This window comes from Artibeus jamaicensis, unplaced genomic scaffold (assembly GCF_021234435.1).
Source record: "Artibeus jamaicensis isolate MK-2021 breed Jamaican fruit bat unplaced genomic scaffold, CSHL_Jam_final contig_1015, whole genome shotgun sequence".
Classification (NCBI taxonomy): domain Eukaryota; kingdom Metazoa; phylum Chordata; class Mammalia; order Chiroptera; family Phyllostomidae; genus Artibeus; species Artibeus jamaicensis.
Window position 1 is genome coordinate 14,042,071 of NW_026521194.1, and position 15,631 is coordinate 14,057,701.

Sequence of the window (15,631 nt, forward strand, 5' to 3'; positions counted from 1 at the left end):
TTAACTTTGATAGGAACTCAGAAATTAAGTTCTATTTTATTTTACATGCAGCAAATCTTAGACATTATGAGCAAAGCAATGGTTCACACAGTTATTTTAGCATCCAGAACTCATATTAGTTGCTTGCCAATGTATCCACAATCATCTCCTATGCATAAAAAGGGTACAGAGGGAAATGCAACATGACATTTACTCTCCAGGTCTAAAAAATATTTTGAGAGTAAGATATAGGAAATGGCAAGGACATTTACCATAAGTGCTAAATAAGTGTTGCAGATAATTGATGTTCTAGAATTTGAGTGGAGGAAGAAATAACTTCCAGCTATGGTGCTCAAATTAAAGTCCCATTCAAAAAAAAAACTTTAAATATTATTAAGCTTTTCAAAGTAATGGGATTGTGTTTTAAAAGTGCAAATTTTGGAATTACTTTTAGACTACATTCTCTCTCTTCACACACACACACATTTTGGGGCTTTTTTTCTCCTTTTTTTTAAAGTGGAGCCTAAAGAAAGCACAAATAACACTTAAAGTATAAACGTTTAGATGGCTCCTTATTGTAATTATAACTCAACACATGTCATTATCACTCTGTTAGTATATATTCTTAATTAGACAAGTACTTTTAAAACTGGAGGTTGTAGACCATTATCAGCCTATGAAATTATTTTCAGTGACCAGCATTTAAAAAGTATTAAAAACAATATTTTGGGATGAATTAGAAATGAAGTGACTTAATATATGTAGTAAGGACAAGTTTTGATTATTCAAAGTATCATTTTAGTTATGCATCTGCTATGTGTGTATACTGGGTTTTGATACAAAATACAATTCTTGTGAGTCATGGCCACTAGATAATAATACAGGAACACTGCCGGCCCAGTAGCAAATGTTGCATGAAAGAATTATTATATATGTTAGAAAGCCATTTAATTCCTATGATAATATTTTAATTTTATAGTGACAAAATGTTAGTTTATAATGAAAATGCAATGATTTATTGACTGAAAAAAATAAAGTTTCTCAGTATCCTGACTGTGAATCTTGTTTCTCCAGCATGTGACGGCATTGGCACGGGATCACTGGTGTCGGCTCAGACTGTGGATTCCAGTAACATCGACAGATTCATAAACTGCACCAAAATCAATGGGAATTTGATCTTTCTTGTCACTGGTATTCATGGGTCAGTACCAAATTTTTGCAGAAAATGATTTTATGAAGTGTAGACAAAGCTTAAGCACATCTTTAGCTTTGTTTGCTTGATTCTTTTTGACCCAGAAGAGTTCTGCCCCACATTAAATGCTCTTCTCCAGCAAATCAAATGTCATATTTCACCAGCACGGAGGGTAAACCCAAGTGTGGGACACACCCAGATTGCACGGGAGTGGCTACTCAGATTTAAAAACATACTTTTATGTACAAGCTAACAAATATTTGGAGAGCATTCTCATTTGATCTGGAGATTCCAGCAAACTTGATACATTTTTAGATATGATTAGGGAAGCAATAGCAATGGGTGACGTGGCGAGTTCCATTTAAATTTCTAAACAATCAGTTTAAAACATCATAAGTAAATATTTCTTTAAAAATGTATCTCACAAAAAGCAAATCAGGAAGTTGAAATTTTCCTGAGCTTTCAGAACTTTGTTTTGACTTCACATGTGTTTTTCTCTGTTTTCTAAGGTTGGAAAGTTAGTACCGTGGTAAGGGATCTATAAAATGAATTTCATTTTCGCAGTAAAAATTGTAACATTTTCTGGGCTCCGTCAGTACAGAACCACCTGCTGGTTTTAACTAGGAAAACAACCCAGTTTGTAGCCTTTCAATTGCAACAAAAATGTCAATAGTTTACTTCATATTTTATCTATTTGTCTCTGTTACTACTTAATCTCTAAATATTGGTGCTACTGGCTACAGATAAGAATATCACTCACATATTTCAGTTCAAAATCTTACTCGAAACATATATCATATTATTTCCAGAAGCAACATAACCAAACACATTTCGAATAAATATGTCCTACTAGAAATAGCAAGAGGAATAAAACAGTGTTTCTCTCTATTCAAATAAATTACTATAAGTCTTGTTCCATAAAACATTTCTTCACTTTAAAATGTAGCTTTTAATATGGGTCCATGCCAGATACTCTAATGATATGTATATACTTTCTATCCCAGATATGCTATATTTGGCTCATGCAGTATTTTTTAAAGGTCAAGATTTCTAAATTCTTTTTAAAAATATGTGCACTTGATTACTCTTAGCCCACGTTTGTACATGTCAACAGTCTGTTCAGGCTAGAGAGTGCTCACCATTTGGCAATGGGACACACTCATTCAAATTTACCAGAGTCCCCGCTGGCTCTTCGAATCTATTTACACTGATTTAATTGCCCACCTTGGCTGTTGGATAGACCGGGTTGATACTGATGTGCAGCTATATAATTTGATGCATATGCAACACTCCATAAAAATGTACTCATATTTTAACTTTTAGAAACCATATTTCACCATGAATGACAGATTACATCATGTTAACAGTGTCTTCTGAGAAATGAAGCCTAGCTACTCCACGCACATTACCTGATTCCACCCGGATATAATAAATGAATTGGCCTCAGTCCATCAGGGTGGGGAAAGATCTGGAAACAGCCTCGTGAATTGCATTACACAAGTGGCTTTCATCTCCATCAAACCAATATCCATCTCTTATATATTAAGCATTCTAATAGTCTTCAATTCTGAAACAAAAATCATAGATAAGAGAGCCCATATACACACAAATAAATAGCAATTTTATAAAGTGATTTTAATTATCCAGTAAGAAGTAAGGGAAGGTGTTCAGTTATAGCACAATCGTGCAATTGACACAAATAGACTCTGCACTCTTATTTCCTTATTTAGAGTGGGAAGCAGAGGCCAAACGCAGTGTTTAGGGTTATTCATAGGAATAAAAACAGTCTTTTAATCTTGTCATGTTCAACATTGTTCACATGCATGAGTTTTGAGCCTCTAAATGCTCCCCCAAAAAGCATGTCCATACTGTGTCAGGTATTCAGATGACAGTCTGCAATGGTGACAGATAACGGACATGTGATAATGGGTTGAGTGACAAACTAGCTTTCAGCACAACTGAGAAAAACTGTTTCTCTGTCTTAACACTGAGCTTTATATTGCATCTCTGAACACGGTGACAGAGTCAGCCCAGTGTTCTTACTCGTGCTCTGAATTTAGCTAAGAAACTTCTTCGTTTTATAATTCTATGGATTTGAAGTGGCTGGTACTCTGAAGTTGGTAAGTGGAATTCTGTCAATTTATTTTATGAGAGTCCTAGATCTCTAAAATTAAGTGTATAAAATTTCTGTGGTCCATTGGGCTTCATTCGAACAGTCTAGAGTTTCTTAATATCTGTAACCTGGACATGTTCTCAGTAAAAGTTTGGACTGACCCCATTATTGTGTGCTCGCCCTGAATTTTTACTGTTTCTCAATAAAGTCAGAATATTTTATTATATTATTAGAGCTGTTCTATACACTGCTTTTCATCAAAAAAACAATTGTGAAAAGTTCATTCTACTATTGTAGTGCTGATATTTCTTCTGTATACAAAAGTTTTTGTCCATCAAGTACAATAGCAACAAGCCCTGAATGGTGTGGCTCAGTGGGTTGGACACCGTCCTGCAAACCAAAGGTCACCTGTTTGATTCCTGGTCAGGGCACATGGCTAGGTTGTGGGCCAGATTCCAGTTGAGGGTATGAAAGAGGTAACTGATTGATGTGTCTCTCCCTGACTTTCTCTCTCCTTTCCCTCTGTCTAAAAATAAATAAATAAAATATTTAAAAAGTAGTATGACAAGAATTTCCCCAGAAGGTGAACTTAATATTTTGGCTTCATATTCATAAATAAACATAGTTATTTATTCTACATATCTTCAGTTAAGAGTAGAGCAAATTGTTTCAGAACATTTAATTTAGTTGCCAAGCCTTTAAGGATCTTCATGTCAGATTGAGGAAAACATTCATTGTTTATGTGTGATTTTAGGGAAATTTATTTATAGTATTTCTTGAAGCCTTCTATAAATCTCCATGTTAAACTAGTTGTACAGTATATTGACTACACTTCTTAGTTTGAAACAGTAATTTAATCAACCAAAGGTATTTTTTTCCCTTCAAAGACATGGGAAGGTTCACAGTATGAAAGAATATGTTAATGAATCAAATTGAAAGGGCTACCACTAACATAGTTTTTACAAGGCTCTAAGGCTAGAATAAATAAATACCAATGGGTTCAGACCGAAATTCCCAGGAGATAGGCCATATGCCTATCTGTAACTTAAAACTGTATCCAGTGGATCACCATCCCCTGGTGTTTATTCCCTGTACATGAAGGAAGGTTCCTAAAGATGGGTAAAACAGCAGACACACACACACACACACACACACACACACACACACAGACACACAGACAGACACACAGACACACACAAACAGACACCAGTGTGGTGGTTACCTGAGGGGAGGGTGGGGGCATCATAAAAGGTAATGGGCGTCAAATATATGGTGATGGAAGATTTTATGATGTATCATAAAATTGCACTCTTGAACCTATACAATTTATTAACCAATGGCACCCCAGTATATTTAAAAAGAAGTAAAAACACAAAAAATTGATATATATACACATATATTCATGTGTACATATATGTATACATGTGCATGTGTATAGTATGTATACATATAACACAATATAGTGTACGTATGCACACACATAACATACATATATTATGTGTGTGCATATGTACAGTATATTGTGTGTTATATGTATACGTATATACATAAATATATTTGTATAGATTTTTATATATAGCAAATTACAAAAATGACAGATATCCACAGCAAGAATAAAACTCAGTTGATTGCTACAGATGGTTACATGCCTCTTAAAAAGCCTAAGTCCATTGTTCTTAAAAGGTTTGATCTCTTGAAAAGAAGTGGTCACTATATAGGCTTCAATTTTTTCTTAAGAGTACATGTTAGTATGAAGTTTCTGTTTGCTCAGTATAGCACAGAATGCCCTTTAATGTAATAAAGCATTTAAAAACACTACGTATTCCTTAAGAACTGTAAACATTGCTTGAATTATTGAGAAATGTTTGGTGTTATGGCATAACTATGTTTGTTTGGGTTAATATTTAAGTGCACAGTTATTTCATATGGCCAGTATATAATACATGAAAAAATGTTCTTAAGATGAAGATCTCTGAAAAATATATTAGACATTTCACTTTCAAAGATATTTTATGTTCAGTTTTAGAAGGCAGGACATCTCTGTGTATGTATATATATATGTGTATATTTGAATATATATCAAAATCATTATTTATAAAATATGTGTATGCATTAGAAGATGGCATTTTTAAAATCTTCAAATTTATACCACCTTTTGAGTATTATTAAATTTGTCATAAATTTTGTCTTTAAATGTTGGTGTGATATATAATACATGCAAGCAAATAGATGTGTTATGAAAATAAATATAAATAAACCCCAGGGAACATGATTGCTTTAAATAACTCATAAAAAGAGTAACTTTTAAACAATGTTATAAATAATATTATGAAAATTTGCTAATAGATAAATGTGCAGGTACAGAAAACAGTCAACTTTGTGTTTGCTTCTATCCCTCTTAAGAGATTGCAGGCTCTCTTCACAAGTTAGAGCGCTTTGAGGAGCCTAGAAGACAGTGTTCTTGCTAACTTAATTTATGTGCAGAGAATATTTTCCCAATTCAGAGCAAACATGTAAAGCAAAATAAAATAAATGGTTCATGAATGGATTTGCTCTATGTGGATGTTTCTCTAGAATAATCAAACTGAATTATTTCTGCAAATCTAGGTCAGCCTTTGATGAAGAACTGATGCTCTATGTCATCTAAACAGTCCTCAGAGCACCTTGTATTTACCGTGCAGTCCAGGCTAGAAAAATTTGGACAGCCATCGCTAAACGTCCTATTGACAACTAAAATTCTATTTAAATAAAATACTGTCACATTTTTACTATTTGTATTGCTTCGTTTAGTGTTAAATCTGACCACTTCTCTCCTGGCTTTTCTAGGGACCCTTACAATGCAATCGAAGCTATAGACCCAGAGAAACTGAATGTCTTTCGGACAGTGCGAGAGATAACAGGTAACTTTCTAAAGTGCAACTGTTGTACTATTAACTATGTATTTTTGCTGTTTTCTTGAAAATATTACACAATACTGGAATCAGAAACTCTTTTTCAAAGTAAATTCTAGTCATTACTTCTTGGCATTTCTGTATGGTTTGAAAGCCCACAGAATTTAAAGGGTAAAGTATCCTTGAAATTTCCATTTTACTAGTTTTGCAATTGTCAACTGACCTTTGAATCTATGTTTTTCTTTTCACCTTTTCACAAGAAGTCCTACTGAGCATGAGTAATGTGTATTATTCATTTAACACATTTATAGAGCACCTGATATAGTAGATGATATGGCTCATAGACATAAACATGGATTTGCTATTAAAAATATAAAATCCAATGAGGAGTGTTCTAAGGCATATTATATCTATCTATTTATGTACATACATATGTGCGTTATATGCACATATGTATATATGCACATGTATATGCCTTAGAATGCAAGATAGAAAGCTGATGTCATAAGTGTAAAAAGTGGTAAAGGATTTCAGACAAATTGAAATTGTATTTTCTCTTTATTCTAGTTAGATAAGTATTTTTGCTTTTGGAAGGATAAATTAAAGTAAGAATTATTTAAATAGTTTAACATATACAATTATATAGTTCCATATTTCTGAGAAATATAAATTCTTGCTGCTCATTTTTTTATATTCTTTATTTCTGGAGGATTGTAGCCCTGATACTTTGGATAACATACTCAGTTTTGGAAGAAGTATGAGATAGAATGATTCAAAAGTAGAAATATTCATTGCCCTTCTCTTTTTGTAGGTTAATGCATTTCATCACATTTCTAGAATAGTCAGTATTAAACACTATCACTAAGACAATGACACTCTGAATGTTCCTATTCTTTTGTAGGTTTTTTGAACATACAATCATGGCCCCCAAACATGACGGACTTCAGTGTTTTCTCTAACCTGGTGACCATTGGCGGAAGGGTGCTTTATAGGTAGGCTTCTGTGTTCAAAGATGAGGTCTGTCAGATTTCAAGAGTAGCATCATGCATATGTTATGTCAAAACCGTTAGCCTCATTAATTCACTGATTCTAGAAATACTGGGTTTCTACTTTTAATTCCAAATGTAAGCTTAACAAAAAATATCCCAATTGTGCTTAGAGTATAGAGAATACACCTTGGATTTTTCAGCTACCTACTATTACAGTAACATTAATGTTTTGTAGGTATGAAGCACATGATGAGGACCATAAAATTTAAACCTAATTTTTGTTTCTATGTTATTATAAATAAAAGATAGAGTTGGATGACTTAGAAATAGCCCAGATGTATGGAATACAAATGTCATACCAGGAAGTTCTTATTTCTTCTCTGGTGCTGTCATTGGAACCAAGCATCACTGAGCTTATGTTTCAGAAATTAGCCCATGACCCTATACGCAGTGCTAGTTATAATCAACTGAAAAGTCAGGGCTCAGAAGGACACTGTTATAATTGTCTGATGGCAATATTTTTACTCATATAATAAAAATAGAGCTACTATTATCAAGATGAAGATGCCAATCACCAGTTGCTCATAGCTGTGGCCTTCTGAATCATCTGAATAGTTTTTGCAGAGGAATGTTCAAGCTTAACGTAAAATTTGATGCAGATTGCTTGTTCTACTCAGTCATTTTGAACACAACGACCACACAGTACACATGCTCACTCAATTGCATCTACACCCCCCACTGACTAGTACAGTGAAGTCATCATTGTTCACACATGCACATCCCAGTCCACTCTCCTTGGCTGCCAGGTTACATCAATGTCCCTCAAACATTTCTCATTATATTAACAGTGGCTGGACTTATTCCAGACCAACCTTTATTGTGTGTGTGTGTGTGTGTGTGTGTGAAACAGTGATATACATTTAGATTTATAAATAAAATAAAAGGGGACAGCTTAGATATTCAAATCACATTCATTAGTTGATTAAAATGTTGGAAACACATTTAATCTTCAGAGAATGGAAAAGGAACTCAACTACAAAAATGTATGTTAAAATAACAACAATTTCCCTGAAAAGATAATTTGTTTCCACAGTATAGTTGTTTAACTTTTAGAGATCCTTTCCCCAGTTACACAAGCCTTCTTTTAATTTACATTTAATTTCATTCTTCTCTTTCATTCTTAATATATCCTAACTTTATACATTCTTTAAATATTACTATTATATTTTTGTCTGTGAATAAATTAAAGCAAAATATCAAAGATATCTCTATGATATTTACCTTTGGAAACCATTCTAATTTATGAACTAGAGTACAATTAATATCTTAATTTGAATAGACAAAAAGCCATTCCATACACATTTATTTAATTAGTCTTAACAAAGGATTTCATCTTTGAGGAATTTAAGACTTTAAGGGTGGAGGGTCAGTTAGCATTTATGTTGATGGTAAATATGTAGACAGAGATATCATTAATATTCATACTTCTAAAAATGAACATTCTTCCTTTGGGTGTCACACTTGAAACTACCAGTGGGTAGTATGTAAAGATTTAATATTCTGAGCACAAATCTATTGACTCGATCTCTTTGTGCCCTGTTTGCTTTTTTTTTTTTGGAGTAAGATGTGACATCGCTATTTTATTTCAAGAACAAATGTCCTTGCCAGAAATTATTTATTATCGTTCAGTGTCTCCTCTGCCTTCTCTTTAGTGGCCTCTCCTTACTTATCCTCAAGCAACAAGGCATCACTTCACTGCAGTTCCAGTCCCTGAAAGAAATCAGTGCAGGAAACATCTACATCACTGACAACAGTAACCTGTGTTACTATCATACCATCAACTGGACGACGCTCTTCAGCACTGTCAACCAAAGAATAGTGATCAGGGACAACAGGAAAGCTGAAAACTGTAGTAAGTACATTGCTCAGACATGAAAACATGGATGCTTTAAACATTTTCTCCCATTATTAGATCAAACAGTTAAAAATAGCAGTGGGTCAGAACTGTTGCCTTCCCTTCCTCAACCCTGAAGAATTGTTGGTACAAAATAATCAGAGTAGGTGAATTTTTATAACATATTGCATGCTTTTATATGTTTGCAATATATAAAAGCAATATATAAAAGTCTATATTTGCAAATCTTGCCTAATTGCAAGTACCCTCTGTGGAGAGTAAGATTCAATCGGTGTAAGCAGAACCTGGGAACCTAGCTGTTTAATCAGCATCTGGGTGATTCTTTGGATCCAATCAGTTTGTGGAATTCATCCCAGTGAATTTTCTCTTTGCTTTATGTGAATTTGATGACATAGAATACTTCTCATTTGTTATTTGCCATTTGAGAGTAGTGGAAATAATGAAGATGTTTTCTTCTGAAAAGTATAAAATGCTGTTCAAGAAGAAAGTTCATTTCATAAATGCATTTCTGAGGTGTTTCACTACCTCTTTCTTACATATTCTGGCTGCTTGTTGATCCTCTTCATCACTTCTTTGTTGCACAGATGCTAATAATGTTTTAATGGGTATAAGATGTGACCATTCCTATCTTATACTTGATATGCCAATGATTAATACTTAATTCTTCCCTGTTTTTCTATCAAGTATTTCTCTCTTCTACATCATAGAGCACTATTCTATGCATTTAAGTGACTGGCTTATGATGAATATCAGGTAAAAGACGGGATTTAGATGATCTGTCTGGAAATACATATTCTAGTTGTAATGATGAGTGAGCCCTACTTAAAAGTCACACCTCTAAAAATTATTTTGCTATCAGAGTGTCTTATGATTTCTTTAATCTCATCATTAGAACAATCACTGGGTTATAAACATGTATAATGATGTTTTTTTCTGTGTATATGTAAATAAATAGTATAGGATACTTTAAATTCCTTTCCCTTTTTTAAAAAAGAATTTCCATCACCACTTATCCCCTCTATACCCTCTTCTGCTATTTAAAAAATAATAATCTCTTAGGATATCAACATGATCTAAGCTTACTACTTTGTGTAGTAGCAACTTAGTTTATTTTTAATATCTTGTTTTATAAGGGGTTTAAGGTAACTCAGGTTAGCAATTTTCATAAAATATAATTTGTAAGCAACTATTTTAGCTGTTTCAGATCTGGAAATATATTTTTCAGAGAAAAGAGATCTATTGCAACATGAGGTCCCTACATTGGAGAAATTTAAGTTCTTACACATTCTTCAGTCCCATGTAGACTTGAGAAGTGCAGAATTTCATCAAATGTCAGAATATGCAGAAGAGATGTTTGCATTGAATGAGATGTATCTTATAATGTGGCCTGGATTATATCCTTGGTTTTGCACATTTCTGATTCTTGACAGAAAGTTGCTTTTCTTTTCTTTTTTTTAGTTCTGACCTTTATACCCACAGCACTATATACATGTTTGTACATGTCTCAGATAGAGTAGATTATTCACAGAAATAAAAAGGATAATTTTCAACACTAACTTATAAATATCTCCCTAAGTCAGGGTTATACACTACTTCTACTTTTTTTCAAAACAACAAAACAAAATAAAATCACAACCTTTAAAAGAAAATATTTAACTATGAAGACAAAAAAAAACTAAATAAAAAATAAATCAGAGAACATTTCTCCTTGACCCATTTAATCATTGAACAAATTCTTTGAACATTTAACTTCTTTTATCTTTTATAAAGCTTAATAAAAAGGAAATGGGAAGAAAGAATTTTAGATAGACATTAAATGTAAAATTGCAAGACAGGAAAACTTCATGTGATTATTCCATACATTCTGAAGACTTCTCAACTTTTCAACCCACCAAAAGAATGTGCATTATAACATGTAATGTTATATAATATGAACAATAAGCTAAAAATTTTACCTGCTTTTCCACTTTTGGTCCCATTCCACTTGGGTGGAGCCTTGCCATTTTTCTGGCCATGGACATATTTCCTTGTTCTGGACAATTAGAGTGGACTTTGCAGTTGCAGGAAGAAATGAAGCAGGAGAAGCAGTTTGGTGGTGCTGTAGTGTAACACTGAGCATATCATTTTTCATTTTTCACATCTTAGAGCAAAGAGTTTTTGCATGAAATCCATTTATCAAATTTTGGATTTCAGTCTCACAGTACATTGGATCCTGCATTTTCAGAAATGTAGTTACTCGACAAGTCTGACCGCCTAGGTGGTCCTGCTCACGTTCACATTGGGTCTGCCGTGTTTGCCCACCTGCAATTAAAGCTCTTTCATCATCCATAGTGTTGTATACAGATGGGAAAACTTAAACATTGGCTTTGTTTTAAATATACTGTAAATATGGAGGTTTTAGATATTCTCTATTAATATCCCATGTACATACAAGATACATATGAGTACACACAGTTGCTACAAGACATGCATACACATACAGCACACGTGTGCATACAAGTGCACATGCAACACACACATGTACACAACTCTAGATCACAAACACATGCATTTATGCATGCACAAACACATGAAATCTCCATAAAGTACTAATCTAAACCCCAATATAAGGCTTGGTAACTTAAAAGAAAAGACAGCCTTGTTTTAAAGTTCAGTGTGTTTTAGAGTTCTACATAGTTTAAAACGGTAATGACAGTAAAAGAAAAACTTTACCTCACCTATTAAGTGTGGCAGTGGCCTACATCTTTTAAGTACAAAATTTCAAAGCAGCCTTTGTGGTTTGAAGAGATTGAGATTGAGTGAAACCCCAGGACATGAAAAGCAAGAATATTTTCTGCTTCCTTTACCTGTGTAGTTATGGCCCTGACAAAATGACAGTGCTGGCCGAGGGGCTTTTAGAGCAGGTGTGTAAGGGAGTTTGAAGTCTCTTGAAATATTTAGGCATCAACTGTTAACAACAAAGTCTAAGCGGTGAAGAGGTAAGTATTACACCAACACTCCAGAATCTGTTACATGGGAACGCATACATCTCTATCTTAGAAATGTTCGTATATACACACTTAAACCCAACAAAACAAAGAAACTAAATTCATAATTAACCTTTCAAAGTGAACATAAATTTCCATTTCTATGTATAATAGAACCATTATTATTGTTAGAAATCAAAGCAATAGAAACATATAAAAATAAATGAGGTATAGATATAATGAAGCCTATTCTTGTATATATGGGTAATATATATATATATACATTTATGTATTATTAATACAGTCATCTGTGTCTTCTACTTAATAGATCATGAGCATCTTCTTTGTGGGTGTGTTGAGAGCTCTTCTATTAACAGTTTATACACAGCATATAAAATTTATTTATTAAGGGCTATATTAACAATAAATTGATTTCTGTTTTTCACGGTATTAGTACTTCAATAATATAAATCATAATTCATAAAACATTTTGTACTGTGTAATCATTTAGTAGAGTAAAGAATTAGAAGTTGTCTAAATGAGGCTACATAATACATTTTGGTATATATTACTACATCGTCTTATGCAAATACTAGACCAGTGTACATTGTTCTAGACAATGTTTGGCCAGGGATAGTTCTACCCCTCTTTTCAACACTAGATATTATCCATGGTTTTAAATTTTGGTGAGCTGAAATATGGAAAACGTGTCTTTTAAATGAGTATTTTGGGTTGACATTGAGACTCTCATTTACGTATCCCCTAGTCATTTTTATTTCTTCTCCTGTAAGAAAGAAAAATTAGTGGTGAATTTTTTCATTTGCAATTGGGAGTTGGTCTTTTCCTTCTGGATTTGAAAGAGCTCCTCACAAATTAAATACATTGAATTTTTATCTCTTAAATGTGTTATGTATAACTTTCCTTCTCATAGATAACTTAAAAAGACTTTTGTTTTTTGATAAACATTTTGTGGTTTTATCTAGTTAATTGAATGATTGTTCTCTTCCCTTTATGATTATTATATTGCCATAGTCTTAGGTTTTTTTCTTATAGTACTTTATAGACTGTATTGAAATTTTTAACCCATCTGGAAGTTTAGGCATAGCATAATTTTTTAAATCTTAATTGATTAGGATATTGATCAAACATTATTTATTTCATAATTCATCTCTTCTCTCTGAATATTGGTGTTTGTAGTCTTTTAGGAGCAAAATAGTGAAAAAAATGCCAACTTCTCTCAATTTTTCATAATTTCCTTTAATATTCACTATGACCCTATAAAGTGTAACTATTTCTATTTTGTAAGAAATTAAGGGCCTTCCTGGATTAGGCAGAAGAAAAATCTACATGATCTAAGTACTGAATCATAAATTTGCAAGTAACGTGTTATCCAGTAGTAGACATGCAAGAAATAAGAGTTATGAATTGGAGCCTAGATATTAAGGACTTTAAAAACAACCTCCTAAGATTTTAAATGATGAAAAGCTTATGCTTAACTCCCCTATAAAGGTTTGTTCCTTTTGTAATTAAACTATTTTAAGGCTGGCTTTGTAAGTAACAGAGTTAGTCATTTTCCAGAATATTCACACAATATGAATTTAGTTTACTGGTTCAGGAGACTAATATTTGGTAATATAGAATACTTTTTTGTTCACAAACTATCATATTTTTTATAATTTTGCTGGTCTTTGAAATTCGATAGTAGAAAAATCTACCTCATTTAACATGAATTTAAAAAGAAATTGAATCACTCCAGTTAATTACTAATTACTGAACCCTCCACATTTGCCACACTTTTCAATAAACCACAGCACATAAAGTATGTAACTTAGAATATAGTAAAATCAACATTCTTCTAAGTAATCAGAATGTAGAAAATCTTAGTTGTACTTCTAAGATTTTAATTTTTTATCAAAGTATTACATTAATACACTATTCTTAGTAAAAAAAAAATCAAACAAGATTTTCTTACTGTATTTGAAACCGCAGAGTGTCTAATTACTACCAATGCTGCAAAATGTTCTCTGTGTTCTTATCAAAAGGGTAATAAGCAGTTAGTTTCTGAAATGACATCCCTTCTATTTGTAACCTGGAAATTCTGAAAGAATGAAGGGCCTCTCAGCAGTCATAGCCAGGATTACTACTGGCTTCAGCTTTTATCACAAATGGCAACATTTAATGGCATGCCTGTAGATCAGCAATTGACAACATTTAAAGCCAAACCTTGTAAGCCTGGGCTCCAATTTCCAGCCATTGTTGTTTCCATAGTATTGTGGTTTGGATCCTGTCCCTCCGCGCTCTCCTGAAAAAATATGTTTTTGAAGTCCCAACTCCTGGCACCCACGAATGTGAATTTATACAGAGATAGGTTCCTTGTAGATGTGGTTAAAATGTAGATGACTTTATACTGGATTAGAATGTTCTTTTAATCCAGCATGACTTGTGTCATTATGAGAAGAAAAGAAGAGACACACAGACACACAGAGGAGAGGGCTCTGTAAGGACACACAGAGGGGAGACAGCGAGGTGATGGCAGGGTCCGTGGATGGAGTTATGCAGCTCTAAGCCAGGAACGGCGAGGATTTCTGGCCAGAAGCCAAGAGAGAGCCTTAGACAAATTCTTACTCTCAGCTCTCAAGAAGGACCCAGCCAGCCAACACCTTGATTTTGAAGTCCAGAACTGTAAGAATAATTTTTTGTGATTGTAAGCAATCTATTTTGTAGCATTTTGTTATATCAGGCTAGAAACCTAGCACAGAGAGTAAAAACAGTGAAAAGGATTACAGACAATGAAGACCCAGGATTCTGCATTTTTAAGACATTCCAGATCATTCTGAGGCAGGCATCTGTGGAAAATTATTTTAGAAACTCTACTGTACTTGATAACATCCCCCATATCCTCCCTCCTATTCTGTAGTTGAAAATATATCTTAAGAACACATTGTTCCTTTAACTCACTTCTTGTAAGGGTTTGTTCTCTTAAAAAGATGTATGGTAGGAAAATTCACAGTTGGGTAAGTTAAAATCATATATTTAAGAACAGTTTGGGGAGACAAAGATAAAGAATGAACTTAAAAAAGCATTAAAAAGTAGTGATCTGTTTTTCCTTTTGCTAATATAACATACTCAAGACAACGAAGGGGATATTCAATGCTCATTTATACATTGTTTGACTAGTTATAGTACCAAAAAATTGTACTATTGATTTTCACTTACTGGGTTTGCCAACAAGTCCATTCTGGATTTTGCTGCACAATGACTTTATTCGTACTTAGTTGTCTTTAATGTCATTCGAAACAATCTTGTTAGATCATATTGTCACAGCTGCCATGTCAGCATACATTAAAAATACTTATCAAAATTGATGAAATTATTTGCAGCCATTTTCATATTGAATATGGAAGAAAATACACAACATCTTTGGCACATTATGCTTATTTCGAGAAAGGTAAAAATTCAACTGAAACACATGCAAAAATATTTGTGTAGTATATGAAGACAATGCTGTGACTGATCAAATGTGTCGGTAGTGGTTTGGGATGTTTCTTGGTACTCTTCGCATTCTGGCCAAAAATAATTCTCTGCT

At 33.2% G+C, this 15,631-nt stretch overlaps 1 protein-coding gene across 4 annotated transcripts in view; it reads left to right on the plus strand.

Annotated features, from left to right (window-relative positions):
• The window catches only part of ERBB4 (erb-b2 receptor tyrosine kinase 4), a 995,253-nt gene that overhangs the window by 714,422 nt on the left and 265,200 nt on the right, over positions 1-15,631 (plus strand). For all 4 annotated transcript variants that reach the window (XM_053672642.1, XM_053672598.1, XM_053672619.1 and 1 more), the window contains exons 9-12: positions 1,054-1,180; positions 6,111-6,184; positions 7,077-7,167; positions 8,877-9,076. In XM_053672642.1, the coding sequence (XP_053528617.1) occupies positions 1,054-1,180; positions 6,111-6,184; positions 7,077-7,167; positions 8,877-9,076 (492 nt within the window). The remainder of the gene's footprint in view (positions 1-1,053; positions 1,181-6,110; positions 6,185-7,076; positions 7,168-8,876; positions 9,077-15,631) is intronic.